Here is a 16,035-nt window from a genome sequence, read left to right as displayed (position 1 = left end):
CCCCCCCCCCCCCCCCATTTTAATTTTTCTGGATTCTGTTTTAACAGTTAAATTACATTTTATTAATCAAAAAACACGTCTAATTTATTAAAACTTATGCAATCTAACAACAATTGATTAAAAGTTTAACAAAAATTACATTTTAGAGCCTGTGAAATCCACTTGATTTTTTCCACAAATTCCGTTAACTTTTTTCCCCCAATTTTTTTTTTTTTCCATTTTAATTTTTCAGGATTCTGTTTTAAATTAAATTAAGTTTTAGAAATCAAAAGGCATGTCTAATTAATTTAAACTTATTTTATTTTTATCTTATTTTTAAAATTTATACAATTTATTAAGTTTAACAAAAATGTAATTTATAGGGCACTATGAAATAAAAAAAATTTTAATCAAATTTTATTTACTTTTTCCCCCCAAATTCTGTTTGTTTTGAGGTTTATTTCTTTATTTAGAATTAAAATTTTTCTGGATTCTCTTTTTATTTTTTTATTCTGTCTGAAAATAAATTGTATTAATCAAAACACTTGTTCAATTGACTAAAGTCATGAAACGTATACTATTTAACAGCAACTGATTCAAAGTTCAACAAAAATTACATTTTTAGGGACCTATGAAATCAATGGAATTTCTTTCCCAAAAGAAATTTTCTCTGCTTTAATTTTTCTGGATTCTCTTTTAAAGATTGAATCAAATTTTAATAATCAAAAAAACTGATTTGTGGTATCTTTCATGTGCGTTGATGAATGCAGCTTCTGTTTAAGGTAAGAGTCGTGTAAGTCGTGTGCTTGAGCTGATGCTGTGAAAGATCACATCTCAGTCTAAAGCAACTTCCTGCAGAAGCTTTCTAGAAAGAGAATCAAGTCGAAGATCTCCACTGTGATTAAACCGCTGATCTTCCATCTGGATGGCCATGTTTTTAGAGCTGGAACAAGGTAAATAAACACAACGCCCTTCTCCTTTGGTGCCTGTATAAAATGCTTTCTTCTAAAAGAAATCTCCTAAAATAAGAAGTGAAGGAGTTCATGACCTTCGGCAGCAGTAGTGTTGCCTAATCCAGCCGCATCTCTCTCACTTCTGATAACAAACGCTTCTCTTGTAGTGTAGAGAGGAGGTTTGGTCCGTGTGGTCTTGAGAAATGTTCAGCCAGCGTCTGACCCTTCAGCCTCTAACAACTCAAGACAGAGATCCTAAAGCAGACACGGAGCCGCACATTCCCAGCACTGACCACAGAATATGTGCTGTTACGCAAAACATACAAAACAACAATGTGAGAACATCCTTTTTAGATCTGTGACATGGGAGGCATCCTAAACTAACTGATTTCTGACTTCAAGATCAAAAGATCGAAGAAGCTAGAGATGGCAACGCAAGAGAAATTCATTCATAATTAATAAAAATATAATTGCAAAATATATATTTTAAAAATTTAATAAATGTATAATTACTTTTAAACTATTTGATTAATAATATTCTATTTTAAATTCATGTTTTTAAACAATTAGATTTTATTAATTGTACAGATTTGATTATTCTACTCAGATGGGTGAAAAGAAATTAACTTAGAATTAATGTAATATTTGTAAGTATTATTGCAAAATCAATATTTAAAAAAATTTAATACTGTATCATTACTTTTTAAATAATTCTATTTTTAAATTATTTTAAATAATATAAGTATTTGAAATGAATGTTTTTAAACAATTACATTTTATTATACGTATGAATTTTTATTTATTATTGTACTCCGATGGATAAAAGGAAATGAATTCATTATGTAATATTTGTAAATATAATTGCAAAATATTTATAAAATATATATTTTATAAATATTTTGCAATTATATTTACAAATATAACTTTAATTATTTTTAACCATGTAAGTACAATAATAAAAATAAAAATGTAAACATATATAATAAAACGTAATTGTTTAAAAACATTATTTTAAAATAATGTTTTTAAACAATTACGTTTTATTATATATGTTTACATTTTTATTTTTATTATTGTACTTACATGGTTAAAAATAATTAATGTTATGTTTGTAAATATAATTGCAGATTTTAATTGCATATTAATTAATATTCTAATATTTAAAATTATTAATATTATATATTTACTTTTATTTGAAATAATATTATTAATATTTTAAATTAATATTTGTTAACAATTACTTTGTACTATGTATACATTTTTATTTTATTATGGTTGGCTGTTAAAAATTAATACTGATGTTTATTTTTTATTCAGTTTAATTAGCAGCCTCATGTCATTCTTTAAGACTGATAATGTTCTCATTTCACAGAAAAAGCTCTGTCTGAGGAGTCTCTCTGCATTCTGTCATTCTGTGAATAATTCACTAGAGTTCATTCAGGATCAAAACATAAGTTCTATGAAGCACTCTGAGCTCTGATATCCCATCTCAACTACACTAAACACCACTAACAAATAAAATGAAATTACACATAAATAAATAGAGGAAGAATAAAGTAAAGAGGAAGGAAGATGAGAAATATACAAGAGAGAAAACAGAAATAAGACAGGAAGCGTTCAAACACGAGGGTGGGAGGAATAAAGCTTTTATATCGTACTATATTGAGCCTCATGCTGTAAAGCGCTCAGAAAATCTCAGATTAACCTGAGACGAAGACGAGTGACATTTGAAACCGCAGCGGCGTGAAATATCTGAGAAAACAACATCCTCTAAAGCTGCACAGACAGGAAGTGTTAGACAGGGTGGGGTCAAATTTACACTTGCAGTCAGATTGAGACACCTTTAGATGCCTAAACAACTCATGGAGTGAAGATTTAGTCGCATATGCGAGTGATTTACTCACAATGTAGAGGGTTGGCTTTAGTAGATATTATGTTACTGTGACACAGACTCAAGTCAGATTCAAAGGAACAAAAACCACTGTCCGTGTTATTTCAGGAGTCTAAAGTTAACTCTGGACAGCTGCTAAAAATAACTGAAGAGCAGCAGTGTGTTGATGAATTTACAGGCTTCTGAAGGTTTTGTTTCTGTTATATCGGATGCATTGAATGGCATGTCGTGGCGCAGCGGTGTTTCAGGGGGCAGGGCGAAATCCAAGAGGAAAAGGCGGAACTCGGTTTGGATCAAAGCCAGAGAACTTCAGGAAACTTCCGCGGATACATTAACATCAAACAACGATACTTTACATCCACCCTGAGAGCTTTACATGTGCATTCGCGCTTAGAAATGAGAGTAAAAAGCCCGAGCTCTTACCCGGACCAGGTTGCTGACAGCTGCCTGCACAGCGGCCACAGGAGCGGTGAGATCCGGGATGGCTTTCCCGTCCACCTCTCCCTCCTCATGCATGATGACCAGATGAGAGATCTGCTGGGCCACCGGCTCCAGGATACTCTCTATCGTCTTCGTGTGAAAAACCGGCATGATGAGCACTTAAGAGAACGCAAACTCTCTTTCCAAGTGTGTATCCAGACTCCCCTCTCCGTATCCGAGCACCGAGACTATCCCCCTCAAGAACACACTGACTCTCCTTCATGCAACTAAACTAACTATCGTGGGAAGCGACTCGTCTAGCGAAAGAATCGTTCGTTGGAGTCGGTTCTTTCCAGTTCGCAAAACGATTCTTTAGCGCATCGCGATTCACGAGTCAACAACTTACTGAATTTGCCAACATGTTTGACATTTATTCACTAAAACTAAAATATTGTGTGTGTGTGTGTGTGTGTGTGTTTGTTTTGTTACCAGTAATTTTAAATAGTAAATAATCCAACTGTAATATTATATTTTTTAATGTCACTAGAAACTATTCATTAGATTCTAGAGTCAGCATTTGCAATATTACCAAAGCACAGTAGGCTAGTTAAAGTATTAGGTTTACTATGAAAAGCTATAGGCCTACCATTCTAGCAGGCATACTTTTATCCAAAGCGACTTACAAATGATGCCAATAGAAGCAATCAAAACCAACAAAAGAGCAATAATATGCAAGTGCTATGACAAGTCTCGGTTAGCCTAACGCAGTACACGTAGCAATACAGTTGAGGCAGTAATTAAAGCAGAAGGAGACCCTACCAAGTTATTGAGTACATGTACAGTAAATGAACATACTTTTCAGAAGGCCAACAATTCACTAAAAAATTTTTTTTTATTGGTCTTATGGAGTATTCTAATTTGTTGAGATAGTGAGTTGGTGGGTTTTTGTTAAATGTGAGCCAAAATCATCACAATTAAAAGAACCAAAGACTTAAACTACTTCAGTCTGTGTGCACTGAATTTATTTAATACACGAGTTTCACAATTTGAGTTGAATTACTGAAATAAATGAACTTTTCCACGACATTCTAATTTATTGAGATGCACCTGTATGCATATGTGTGTGTGTGTGTGGAGCACAAAAGCAGTGTTAAGTCGCTGGGGTATATTTGTAGCAATAGCCAACAATACATTGTATGGGTCAAAATGATCGTTTTTTCTTTTATGCCAAAAATCATTTGGGTATTAAGTAAAGATCATGTTCCGTGAAGATATTCTGTAAATTTCCTACTGTAAAAATATCAAAACTTAATTTTTTACTTTAAAATTAAAGTTTAAATTTTAAGTTTTAAAATTAAGTTTTAATTTTAAACTTAAAATTAAAGCTTATTTATTCAGGTCTCAGATGATGTATACATTTCAATTTTAAAAAAATGGACCCTTATGACTGGTTTTGTGGTCCATGGTCACATATAACAAAACGTAAATAGTAGCCTATTTAATTGTCTAGAATTTGATTCATTACATAGGCCACTAAATGCTTTGCTATTAATCGCTATGGCAGCTATTGACTGTAACATTTTTGTCAATGAACTCTGTTTATCTACATACACATTTATTTAAAACCTGTTCAAACCTCTAGGAGTACGTGATGACGAATTCTTTCTTTGAACTGACTCGTTGAAATGAACCGTTCGAAAGAATCGACTCGCGGCTTCCCACATTACACTCAACCTAAACCTCCCGGATGACGCAAACTCTCCGTCCACCAACCAGAAAGCAAGCGCCGGCGCGCCCGTGAATGCGATTGGTTCGCGCAAACGTCATTCTTCCTGATTGGCTCCGCCCATAACCTTTGTAGCGTTATTCCCAAATTACGTAATACATTCTCATGCCCTAAAAAGGAAACTTGACTCTACTGTTCTGGATGAGGAATTCTGAGTGCCAGGGGCCACCAAAGCGGGCTCCTAGGTCTGAATATTGCTCAGCACTGTTTAGGATCTGTTTGAGGCCTTGTGAGGATCTATTTTCATCTTTATTTTTTTTTCATCATTATACATACAATAATGAAACAATATATTTAATTAATTTACAATGTGTATGGTTTCATAAGCCAAAAAAATAATACATAGGCCTATTTATTAACTGATGAATCTGATAAAAACAGTGTAAAATATAACTATAATTATAAAATGATGTAGATTTTTTGCTATATATATTCTTTATATTTTTGTTTGTCGTGGCATTAACAGTTGTACTGGGACAGCTACTGCTTTAAAGTTTTAACATGAATTAAACACATTAATGCATATGACAAGTTATAGGTGGATGAAAACAAATGTATCTTTATTTAATTGTTGTTCGTTTTGTTCATGTTGCACATTCCAGATTCATAATCATAAGAGCAGGTTGTAGCCTTCATCTGATCACTATCTGATCACTGAAATAACATTAACAGGATCTCAAGCTGTTTCAACCCATCAGATGCCTCAGACAGCCCAAGAATTTGCCCAGAGACCCTCAACAGGCTGCATGACCGAATATGGAAGAGTCTGAAAAGAAAGAATTAAGGAAGTTCGTTCAGGGAGCTCAGTGTAAACACAAGCATGTGTGCGTGTGTGTGTGTGTCTGTGTGTGTGTGTGTCTGTCTGTGTGTGTGTTCATGCTGCTCACCTCAATATAAAACATCTTTGATCTGACCTATAAAGTGACACTCATGATGGTGATGTTGTCATATTGTATCAGCAACGTGTTTGAACCAGTTTATTTATGTTGCTACTACATGAAGCACTATTTGGTTTAGATTACATGACTAAACATTTTTACAGTACAGAAACCCCTGATTAAAAATTTGTCTGTCATTAAATCAAGTCATTAATGCTACCCAAGAATTAAAGGATTAAATCCATACGGAATTGGGTGAACTATTGCGTTTTTCACATTTTCAGAATGTTTTATTAGTTATTATTACTCATATTAGTTCATAAGTTACTTATATTAGATCTGAAGTAATTGATTTGGCATGTTGATTTTTTCTGCAGCAATCCAAACAGTCAAATTCCTTGTGTAGTGTAAGTTTGCCAATAAAACTTGGGTTATATCATATTAGGCATGGTTCTATGAAACAGTCTATTTTTAGACTTTATGTCACACATTCTGTTATTTCCACAGTTTAGTATGCGTTGATATTTTTAGCATTGGTCGGTGATTTAATTTTATACACCAAAATCCAGAAGTTACAGTTACCTTGAGCACACAAACCAGTCTTCATACTAATGTCATCTGCAGGATGAAGTATGCAGAGTGCGCGAGATGAAGTGTTGACAGTATCAGTGTACTTCAGTGTCTTTACATAGTCTGCCATCTAGTGGCTGAATAAGAAACTTTAGAGGCGAAAGATACGCTCTCAGAAAAATGGCTACAAAGCTGTCACTCACTGGGGCGGGAGTCAGGACCCTAAGGTACAAAAGCTAAAATGTTCATATTTGTTTCCATTTTTTTTACCCCCAAATAGTGCATATTAGTATCTTAGAGGTACATATTAGTTACTTTTAAAAGGGTACCGTCCCAATGACATGTTTTGACCTTTTTTTTTTTAAAGTGTAAAATCAAACATTCTAATAATTATGATCATTATTACAGATTATATTATAATATTGTTCAGTGTTGCATTAGTGATATTTTGTTTTTTTAATAACACTACAAGCAAAGCGCCATTTATACATGTATATAACAATAAATAAATAATACAAAACTAAATTTTTAATAAAATAAATTTAAAAAGTGAAATAAGTGAAATAAGTTTTAAGAGCTTTAAGATTCTTGGAAGATGAAATAGTCGGATATACTGTTGAACCTCTTTTTTTTTTTTTAAATAATAAAGAAAGGATTTTGATGAGAGAATTTACTGCAGTGAATATGAAATTTTGCAAGAAGTAATAAACACTTATTGTACACGATATTTACTCAGAATGCGTACAGTTAAAAACAGTATTTGTTTATTGGCCTAATAATTGGCATTTATCATTGACATAAATAGTTACACAACAATATAAAATTATACAACAATATAAAAACAGGAACAAAAAGAAAATGGCACTGTACATTTCAATACCCATGCAAAACAATAATTTTATAAACATTTTTCACACAGAAAGTCTTTTGAGCTGCTATTATATCTCTTGGCAACAGAATGGAATGTAAGAATGATGGACATATTAAGGAGTAACTGAACAGAAGTCAGTTTGAACACGACTCGCTCATGTTCTGTATGTTGGTCTCTGAGGGCAGGTGTGCTCCTGTTCTCAGCTGAGCGACGACAGGCCGGTTTTCTCCAGGATCCAGCGGTGGTAGTTGCTGACTTTGGCATAAACTCCAGGACGGAAGGGTCTAGAACATCCCTCTCCCCAGCTCACCACACCGAACAGAAACACACGCTCACGGACGCGACACACCAGCGGCCCGCCAGAGTCACCCTGAAACATCAACAGCATCAGCCTGACAGGTTTTCTCGCTTCTCAGTGATAAAATGTGCCAAAATTTTACATGTGGCCAGTTAAGAATCCGTAAATATAGGGAACAATGTACTGTGTTAAAGGAATTTTTAGTATTGATTTTTTAGAATTGCACTGAATTGTGTTGTGTTCTAGGGTTAAATACTCATAAAATTATTGGATTACATCATGTCAAGTCCATTTTCCATTTTTTTTCTCCAGTGTGCCAATAAAAATGGAGTACTAAACCTAAAACTCTTCAAAAAATAAAGTATCAATAAAGAAAATGTTTAACCTTCAGAAAATACTGTTTTTCAGTGTTAAAGGAACACTCCACTATTTTTGAAAATAGGCTCATTTTCACACATGCGCACACACACACACACACACACAGACAGACACACACGCGCACACACATGCGCATGCGCACACACACACACAGACAGACACACACGCGCACACACATGCGCATGCGTGCACACACACACACACACACACACACACAGACAGACACACACTCACACACACACACGGTCGGAAGTTTAAAACCCTGATTAGTGTGATTTAGTTTTTTTTTCTACAAATAAACTTTTTATAAATGTAAAAAAACAAAACAATGATCGCTAAAATAATAAAATAAATAAAATAATAAATTGAAATCCTACATTAAAGGTTTTAATAACATAATGATATGCGAGAACAGGTAACAGGGTTGCAAATCCTAAGTAAATGTAAAAAATTTGTTGTAAATTAAGTTGTCGATGAGTAGGGATGCCAATTTTTGGTTTTCTATCAGACCATGTAATATGCAGGACACAGATAAAAGTTAATTGATAATTAAAATAAGATAATAATTACATTTGTTCAGTGAATTCAGAGCAAAAGTTTGTCAAAATTATGACTTTATTGTTTAAATTTAATTGTTGCAAATAGTCGACAAAGTCATGACCAATTTGGTGGGACAGGCTAAAAATCACAATTTTAAGGTGGCAGTACAGACATTTTTTACATTTATATTTTAGATAATAGTTTATCCAACTCTGCAAAGACCATGGGATTTATGCCTTTACTGCTTTAGAAAACTAATTAGACACCAAATTGTACTCTACCTGTAAATGAATAAATGTAAATTTGTACTCAATTTGCAGTGCCATGACATGCATTTTATATATTTAATATGCCAGCACATTTATATGGATGATTGTTGTTTATATAAGTATTTTCTGGCTCACCTTACACGCGTCTACGCTCCAGTCGGGACTCGCCGCACACAGCATGTTATCTGTGATCTTGTTGCCGTAATATGCTTTACTCGAACACAAATCCTGTGACAGCATGTTGACCTTTGCTTCTCTGAGATACTGAGAGTAATACCACAACCCTACAACACACACACACACACACACACACACACACACACACGTGATGAATGAACCCTTCTTTAGTGCAAACAGAACAAACACAGTCAACACTCTCAGCTGACGTACCTTCTTGTTCTCTGCCGTATCCAGTGACCTCACAGGACGTCCCGTCACTAAGTGACTGATGCGCCTCAGGGATGCAAACCGTCTTGACTGAACTGGACTCTTTAGCACAGCAACCATCAGGACTGTGAATCTTCAACAGCGCTGAACACACAGCAGTCAATCAGATGTTAATGACATTTTACTGCATTACACATCTCATAAAGCTAAACTCATAAAGCTACGTTGACTTTGTTGAAAACAACAGAATATGTTGTGTCTCGGATTCTGAATGCTTCTTTACTAGCTTAACCAGCCAAAGTTTACAGGTCAGCCAGCTTCACCAGAGCCAGCAGTCACAAAACCAGTCTAGACTAGCATAAACTGGTCTTTTCAGAAGGTTGATGCTCAGAAAAGTGTTTGCATTTGCTCACTGAACAGAAAGTTCTTTTCAAAGTGAATGAATGAGTTGTTTGGGGTTTAGTGAGTCAGTATTACCGATGTCGTTGTTGTAGTTGCCGTCTGCGTTGTCGAAGTGTTCATGGATGAAGAGCTCAGAGACTCTGAACTCCTGCTCTCTCTGAACATCTGTCTCATTGATGGCGTTCTTCCCCAGAAATACTGACAGTTTATAGGGTCTAGTCTGAGCGCTGAAAACAAATGGGAAGAGATAAAGGTGTAAATATATTTCAAAAAAACACTTAATTCCATCCCTTTTTTCTCGCTTCAATCCATTTCCCCTGCTTCCCATTTATTCATTAATTTTATCCAACTAAGGGTCTATTAAAGAGACAAGGTAATGAAAGAAAAAAAGGCATTGCTTTTGCTTGCAAAACCAAACAATCAGAACACAAAAGTTTTGCCATTGAAACAGAATTTTCAAACCCATCTCATATTTTTTTCCATCACCAGAACGTTTGCGTTCCCTGGGAAACATACTCAGCTGCTGGGATTGAGTTGGGCAGGTCATTCCACCAGGAGGGAACAGTTAATGAAAAAGTCTGTGAAAGTGATTTTGTGCCTCTTTTACGAAAAATTTTGAACTCTTTTAAAAAAATATATATATATTTTTGAAAAAATAAATTTTTTGTTCGTAAATTTTGTGTTTACGAGTGAACACAAAAGTTTGTGAATGAATGTAAAAACATAAAAAAAAAATCTTTCTTTCTTTCTCTTTTCTTTTTCATCACAAGAACATAAGCATTCCATTGAAAAGCATTCCTTTGCCTTCACTCGCAAACATTTCTTGGGAACAAAAAAATTTGTGAGCGAATGCAAAAGCACTGATTTTTTCCCCTCCCATCCCTTATTTTTCCAGCACCACATCTTTTGCGTTCCCCTGAGAAACACTTTTTCTCATAAACGTTTTGTGAGTGAACACAAAAACGCAAGATTTCTCTGTGGAACGCAACGTTTGATGCAAAAGCCCGAAATCTTTCCCCTACCATCAACCGGAACTTTTTCGTTCCCTGGAAACTTGGCGCTCGCAAAGTTTCTCGTGGGTAAGGCAAAAGTCTTGCGAGGGAACGCAAAAATCACTGAAATATAATGTTTCTTCCCTTCTCATATTTTTCCCGCACCAGAACTTTTGAGTTAACGTTTTGCGTTAGCATGCAAAAGTTCGCAGTCAAAAAAATTTTAAGTTCAAAGGAAAGCAAAAATTGTAAGCGCAAAAGTATACTACTGTAATATATACTTTCCCTCTAATTTCATATTATTATTTATTTGTTTGTTTATTAATTTATTTTAAGTAGTGATGGGCACTTTCAAAGCACTGCTTCATGAAACAGTGGTTCAGAGCGCGTATCAAACTGCGAAAGTCACGTGATTTCAGTAAACGAGGCTTCGTTTCGTCGTAACTGGCGGCGAACCATTGAACCAGCGTCTATGGTTTTTACCTAATCTCGGATCAGTTTAATCAATTTGTAGACATTTTTAACGAGACATTTGTGTAATTAAAAGGATGAGAAGTAGTTAATAATCTCTTACTGGCATCTATATAGAGGCTGTCCATAAAACAAACAAAGCAAGCCCTGCAAATTAATATAAAATATTTTAAAAACCACATATTATGTATACACTACAAATTTTATTTTTATTTAAATATATATTCAATAATATTGAATCACTGCATTTTATGCATTATAAAAAGTATAATGGTATTTTATTATTTTTATTGCATTTTATGCATTATACTTTTTAAAAAGTATAATTAAGGTTTGAAAAAAGCAATTTTTATGTATGTTTTAACGTGAGTTATTGTTGCATTTACACACTTTGACCAGCAGCAGCGTGTGGTGTTTCGAGCGCTTCGAAACAATTCTAACATTTTCGTTTCCCCCATCACTAAGTTTCACAGAGGAATGCAAAAGTTTGCGTGCAAACGCGAAAGCGTTGAAAAATAATTTGTCCTATCAACTTGCATTCAAACATTTGCCTTTGTTCGCAAAAACGCAATGTTTCTCGGGGGAATGCATTGACATGTCTGTACTTTCTTCTCATCTGTGCAGTTTGTTTTGTGCACTGACCCGTCAGGGAAGCAGTGTGCGGCCGTGAGGACCCAGCAGGGTGAGATGAGACTCCCGCCGCAGGTGAACGTTCTCCCGCATGAGCTCCTGCTGAACACCGCCGCCATCCAGGGGTGGCGCTCCACCGCGCTCAAAGCCCCGCCCACTACCTTCATGCTCCGCTCCTCCCTCTGGCCACACTGCCATCCTATTGGACAAAAAGACAGCTCAGCCTGTCAATCAACCAGCAGCAAACACATACAGATGCTCCACAGATGTGCACCTGATCTCACTTGACTGAGTGCCTGTCAGGACCTGCATCAAACCATTTCATATGTCAGATATTTACAGATATTTAGTAATATTACATTAATACCGTGAAAAGGACGGAATCATACAGTGGGCGGCCGTGAGGACCCAGCAGGGCGAGATGAGACTCCCGCCGCAGGTGAACGCTCTCCCGCGGGCGCTCCTGCTGAACACCGCCGCCATCCAGGGGTGGCGCTCCACCGCGCTCAAAGCCCCGCCCACTACCTTCATGCTCCGCTCCTCCCTCTGGCCACACTGCCATCCTATTGGACAAATAGACAGCTCAGCCTGTCAATCAACCAGCAGCAAACACATACAGATGCTCCACAGATGTGCACCTGATCTCACTTGACAGTGCCTGTCAGGACCTGCGTCAAACCATTTCATATGCCAGATATTTACAGATATTTAGTAATATTACATTAATACCGTGAAAAGGACGGAATCATACCGTGATCTTTTGCACAGCGTGGAATATCACAGTCTTCTTTCATGATCCCAAACGCGGTCCGTACGTAACACCAGGGTCTGCGGCTGTAGTCTGGGTTTCTGTGAGTGATGGAACATGTGCGCATGTTATGATGGATGTAGCTGACATGATAAGACTAAGAGAGATAAAAAACACACTGAAATGGCATTAAAGAATGGCACCTGAATGGCTCAGGATTCAGCAGCAGTGCTGCAGGCTCAGACAGGTGTGCAAGGTGTGCAAGGTGTGCTTGTGAATATATTTACAGGAGATCTTCACGTCTGGTCTTGAGAATAAGGGGGAATGAAATCCTGCCAAAAACATGTCTGGGTCATATTTCACTCCAAAATGAAAAGAAAAATTTGCTTTGCACTGACCAAATTCTCACTATACTGTAATATAATGTGTAGTGTGCTGATATTTGTTGTACTCTTTTTAATTAATGTTATATAATAAAAATGTAATTGTATATTGATTTTAAAAGTATTGATTAACATAATCATCCAAAAAGGTAATCTTTTTTTATTAAATAAAATAATTAGTCATTGTATTTACTTTAATACAAAATGCAAATAAATGTCATTTAATGACATAAATGACATTAAAATAATAACGCAATGAAAAAAATCTTAATCATCTAAAAAGCTTAATTAATAATCATATTTATGCAAAATTTTATAAAATAAAATAATAATTAAATTATTTAAAATGTACTGTAATAATTAAATATTGCATGTATTTATACATTAAATATATATATATTTTATTATTTAAACTGTAAAGTAAGATATTTGTTGTACTGTTTTTAAATGATACAGTTTTAATGTTAAATTGTTAAATGTGTTTAATTTTCATTAAATATAGTCACAATGAAAAAATCTTAATGATAATAATAATAATTCCAAAAAGTGGATTAATAATAATCCTTATAATAAGGCTTAATTTTATTCAAAACATAAATTACATTTAAAATATAAAATATTTTATTTATTTTTAATTTAAAAAAAAAGTTTTTAATTAAATGTAATATCAATGATTTCTTTTATCTCCAGGGTGAATTATGCCAAAGACATGTTCTTGATACCTTTCGTGAGATTCGCTCATAAACTGAGCTCCACGACATTACACCAGTTTTCTTCTTCTATTCATATCCAAGCCTTCAGGACAAATGCATGTTGATTTAGTATTTTTCAGGTCTTCAGCTAATCTACGGTCTCCAGGGAACTCCTAGTAACGGATTACCGGACAGGTCTGGACTGCAGGCTCTGTTAGCTCTCATTAGTGTGTGTTCAGTGTAACTCGCCTGCAGTACTTGTGTCGTCCCGGGCCAAGATTCCTGGGATAGACTCTGATTTCACGCACACTCTCTGAATCCCATTCCAGACATTCCCGCCCACTCACGGATTTAGAGACGGGACCTCTGTAGTGCAGACCGATCCCCTCAAAGCAGGAGACAGACTCGTCTGCCACAAAACATCATAATGAATATGAATGCATGCAAACAGCAGTTAATGATAATAAACACACACGAGTGATACGCACCTGTTTCACAGTTGGAGCCGCTGAAGCCATCAGCACAGAAACAGAGCGTGTGACGACCGGACGGAGACCAGACAGACGTCCCTCCATTCAGACACAGAACAGCTGCAGGAACACAAACACTCATAATAAACATGATCAAACAGTGCTGGGCAGTATGCAATCTGGATTATGTTATCAGATTAGAAAAATTGGTTACACTTTATTTTAAGGTGTCCTTGTTACACAGTTAAGTACTGAGTAATATTAATTAACTACATGTACTTACTGGTTATGGTTAGGATTAGGGATTGGCTTATAGGGCTACTTGCATGTAATTATGCATAATTTATTGTTATTATAATAATAAGTACATCCAACACGTGTAACAAGAACACCTTAAAATAAAGTGTTACCCCAAAATTAAGTACTTGTAATAAGATTGTATTACATCTTAAAATACTCGTATCAGACTACAGTTACTTTTTAATTGATTACTTGATCATGTATTATTCACACAATAGCAATAATTTATAATTTATTTATAATTCGCATGACGTCAAATGACATGCACGTAAACAAATTATTTCGACGGTTGTTGTTTTAAAATGAATTATTTTTATGTTTTAATTATTTGCTTTTCATTAAACTCACAAAATTCATGTTTTTAATCACAATGAATAGAATATATTTTCTTTCTCTTTGTATTTTTATGTCAATATGGTACAAGATTTTTCTTAAGTCGATGTGATAAACAAGTTAGATCAAAAGTAATCTAAAAGTAGTCCGATTACATTACCTAAAATGTGTAATGTAATGGATTTTTCTCATGCAATTTGGAATCAGTATTTGCAAGTAATCTGCTGGAAAACAAAGACTGCAGACAAAGTTGAAGTACCTGATTTCTCACGTAAACTGCTTGGAAAGAGTCTGCGCTGGGCTCTCTGGAGGTCAAAACAAACAAACCAAAAAAAGGTATTTTTTCCCCCTAGAATTAAATGCATTCTCCAAAAGTAAGTGAAAATATGTATTTAAGAAGCACACTTACACAAACTGTGAGAGCTGCTAAAGCTAGAATCAAACTCAGCAGGCCAAGCCAAGCCATTTCTGCTTCTTCTGCGGATCTTGAAACCTGAAAGAAGTGTGTTTGATTAAGCCTCGAGTTGTGTTTGAAACCTGGGACGACTTCTGAGTTGAGGGTTACATTGACCTACAATGCGATTTGCCAAAAATCATTACTATGAAAAATATTAAAGGGGTCATATGATGCGATTTCAAGTTTTCCTTTCTCTTTGGAGTGTTACAAGCTGATTGTGCATAGATAAGATCCCTGAAGTTGCAAAGACTAAAGTCTCAAAACCAAAGAGATATTCTTTATCAAAGTTAAGACTCTGCCACGCCCCCCTAAAACGGCTAAGCCGCAGCTTCCGCTCACGCTAGGCCGTGTTTTTCGTTGTGAAAGCGAAACTACTTTGTTTGGTCTTCCAAAAGAGGACACGACTAGAAATCAGTGGTTAGGTTGTATTTACAACACTGTTCCAGAACAGTTCAACCCAAATATTCGGATGTGTGCAGCACATTTTATGGAGGACTGTTTCCTGATCCTGGTAGAGTAGACTACAATGCCGGCTGTTCTGGCTCACAGACTGCAACTACGTTTTTTATATTTAAAGTATTTGCCACTGACGATTCAAAGTGAGTTTTGAGTGTAGAGGAGTACTTGTTGTTTGTCATTTCTCCGATCACAAATGCAGACATGGTTTTATGTTTACGTGGCGTATAAAGACAGTATAAGTCATTATAATCCGTAATTATGTGCCCACTGGATGCAACAAATGCCTCGTTTATAATGGGTTTTAATGTCTTTGTCTCGTCGCTCCAGCAAGGCATTACAATATGGTAGGGGCGTAACATTTCCGTCACACGCTTGAGGTATTCGGCCAATCACAACACACTGGATAGCTGGCCAATCAGAGCACACCTCGCTTTTCAAACCGATAAGCTTTGTAAAAATCGACGCGTTTCAGAAAGGC

The 16,035-nt window shown here is 35.4% G+C and overlaps 2 protein-coding genes across 2 annotated transcripts in view; both read right to left on the bottom strand.

The window, feature by feature from the left end:
• The window catches only part of LOC107748304 (vinculin-like), a 38,989-nt gene extending 35,444 nt beyond the window's left edge, over positions 1-3,545 (bottom strand). The window contains exon 1 of the mRNA XM_016563051.1: positions 3,247-3,545. Within this exon, the coding sequence (XP_016418537.1) occupies positions 3,247-3,414 (168 nt within the window). The 5' untranslated portion in view covers positions 3,415-3,545. The remainder of the gene's footprint in view (positions 1-3,246) is intronic.
• Positions 3,546-7,268: 3,723 nt separating this feature from the next.
• The window catches only part of LOC107748204 (urokinase-type plasminogen activator-like), a 10,644-nt gene continuing 1,877 nt past the window's right edge, over positions 7,269-16,035 (bottom strand). The window contains exons 2-12 of the mRNA XM_016562912.1: positions 15,051-15,134; positions 14,901-14,946; positions 14,027-14,128; positions 13,788-13,947; positions 12,467-12,564; positions 12,005-12,021; positions 11,728-11,933; positions 9,698-9,849; positions 9,224-9,364; positions 8,969-9,117; positions 7,269-7,718 (exon numbers count right to left, since the gene is read on the bottom strand). Of these exons, the coding sequence (XP_016418398.1) occupies positions 7,548-7,718; positions 8,969-9,117; positions 9,224-9,364; positions 9,698-9,849; positions 11,728-11,933; positions 12,005-12,021; positions 12,467-12,564; positions 13,788-13,947; positions 14,027-14,128; positions 14,901-14,946; positions 15,051-15,107 (1,299 nt within the window). The 5' untranslated portion in view covers positions 15,108-15,134 and the 3' untranslated portion in view covers positions 7,269-7,547. The remainder of the gene's footprint in view (positions 7,719-8,968; positions 9,118-9,223; positions 9,365-9,697; positions 9,850-11,727; positions 11,934-12,004; positions 12,022-12,466; positions 12,565-13,787; positions 13,948-14,026; positions 14,129-14,900; positions 14,947-15,050; positions 15,135-16,035) is intronic.

The sequence above is a fragment of the Sinocyclocheilus rhinocerous genome, unplaced genomic scaffold (assembly GCF_001515625.1).
Source record: "Sinocyclocheilus rhinocerous isolate Xijiao unplaced genomic scaffold, SAMN03320098_v1.1 scaffold522, whole genome shotgun sequence".
NCBI lineage: Eukaryota > Metazoa > Chordata > Actinopteri > Cypriniformes > Cyprinidae > Sinocyclocheilus > Sinocyclocheilus rhinocerous.
This window is presented reverse-complemented; position numbering and strand designations above follow the sequence as displayed.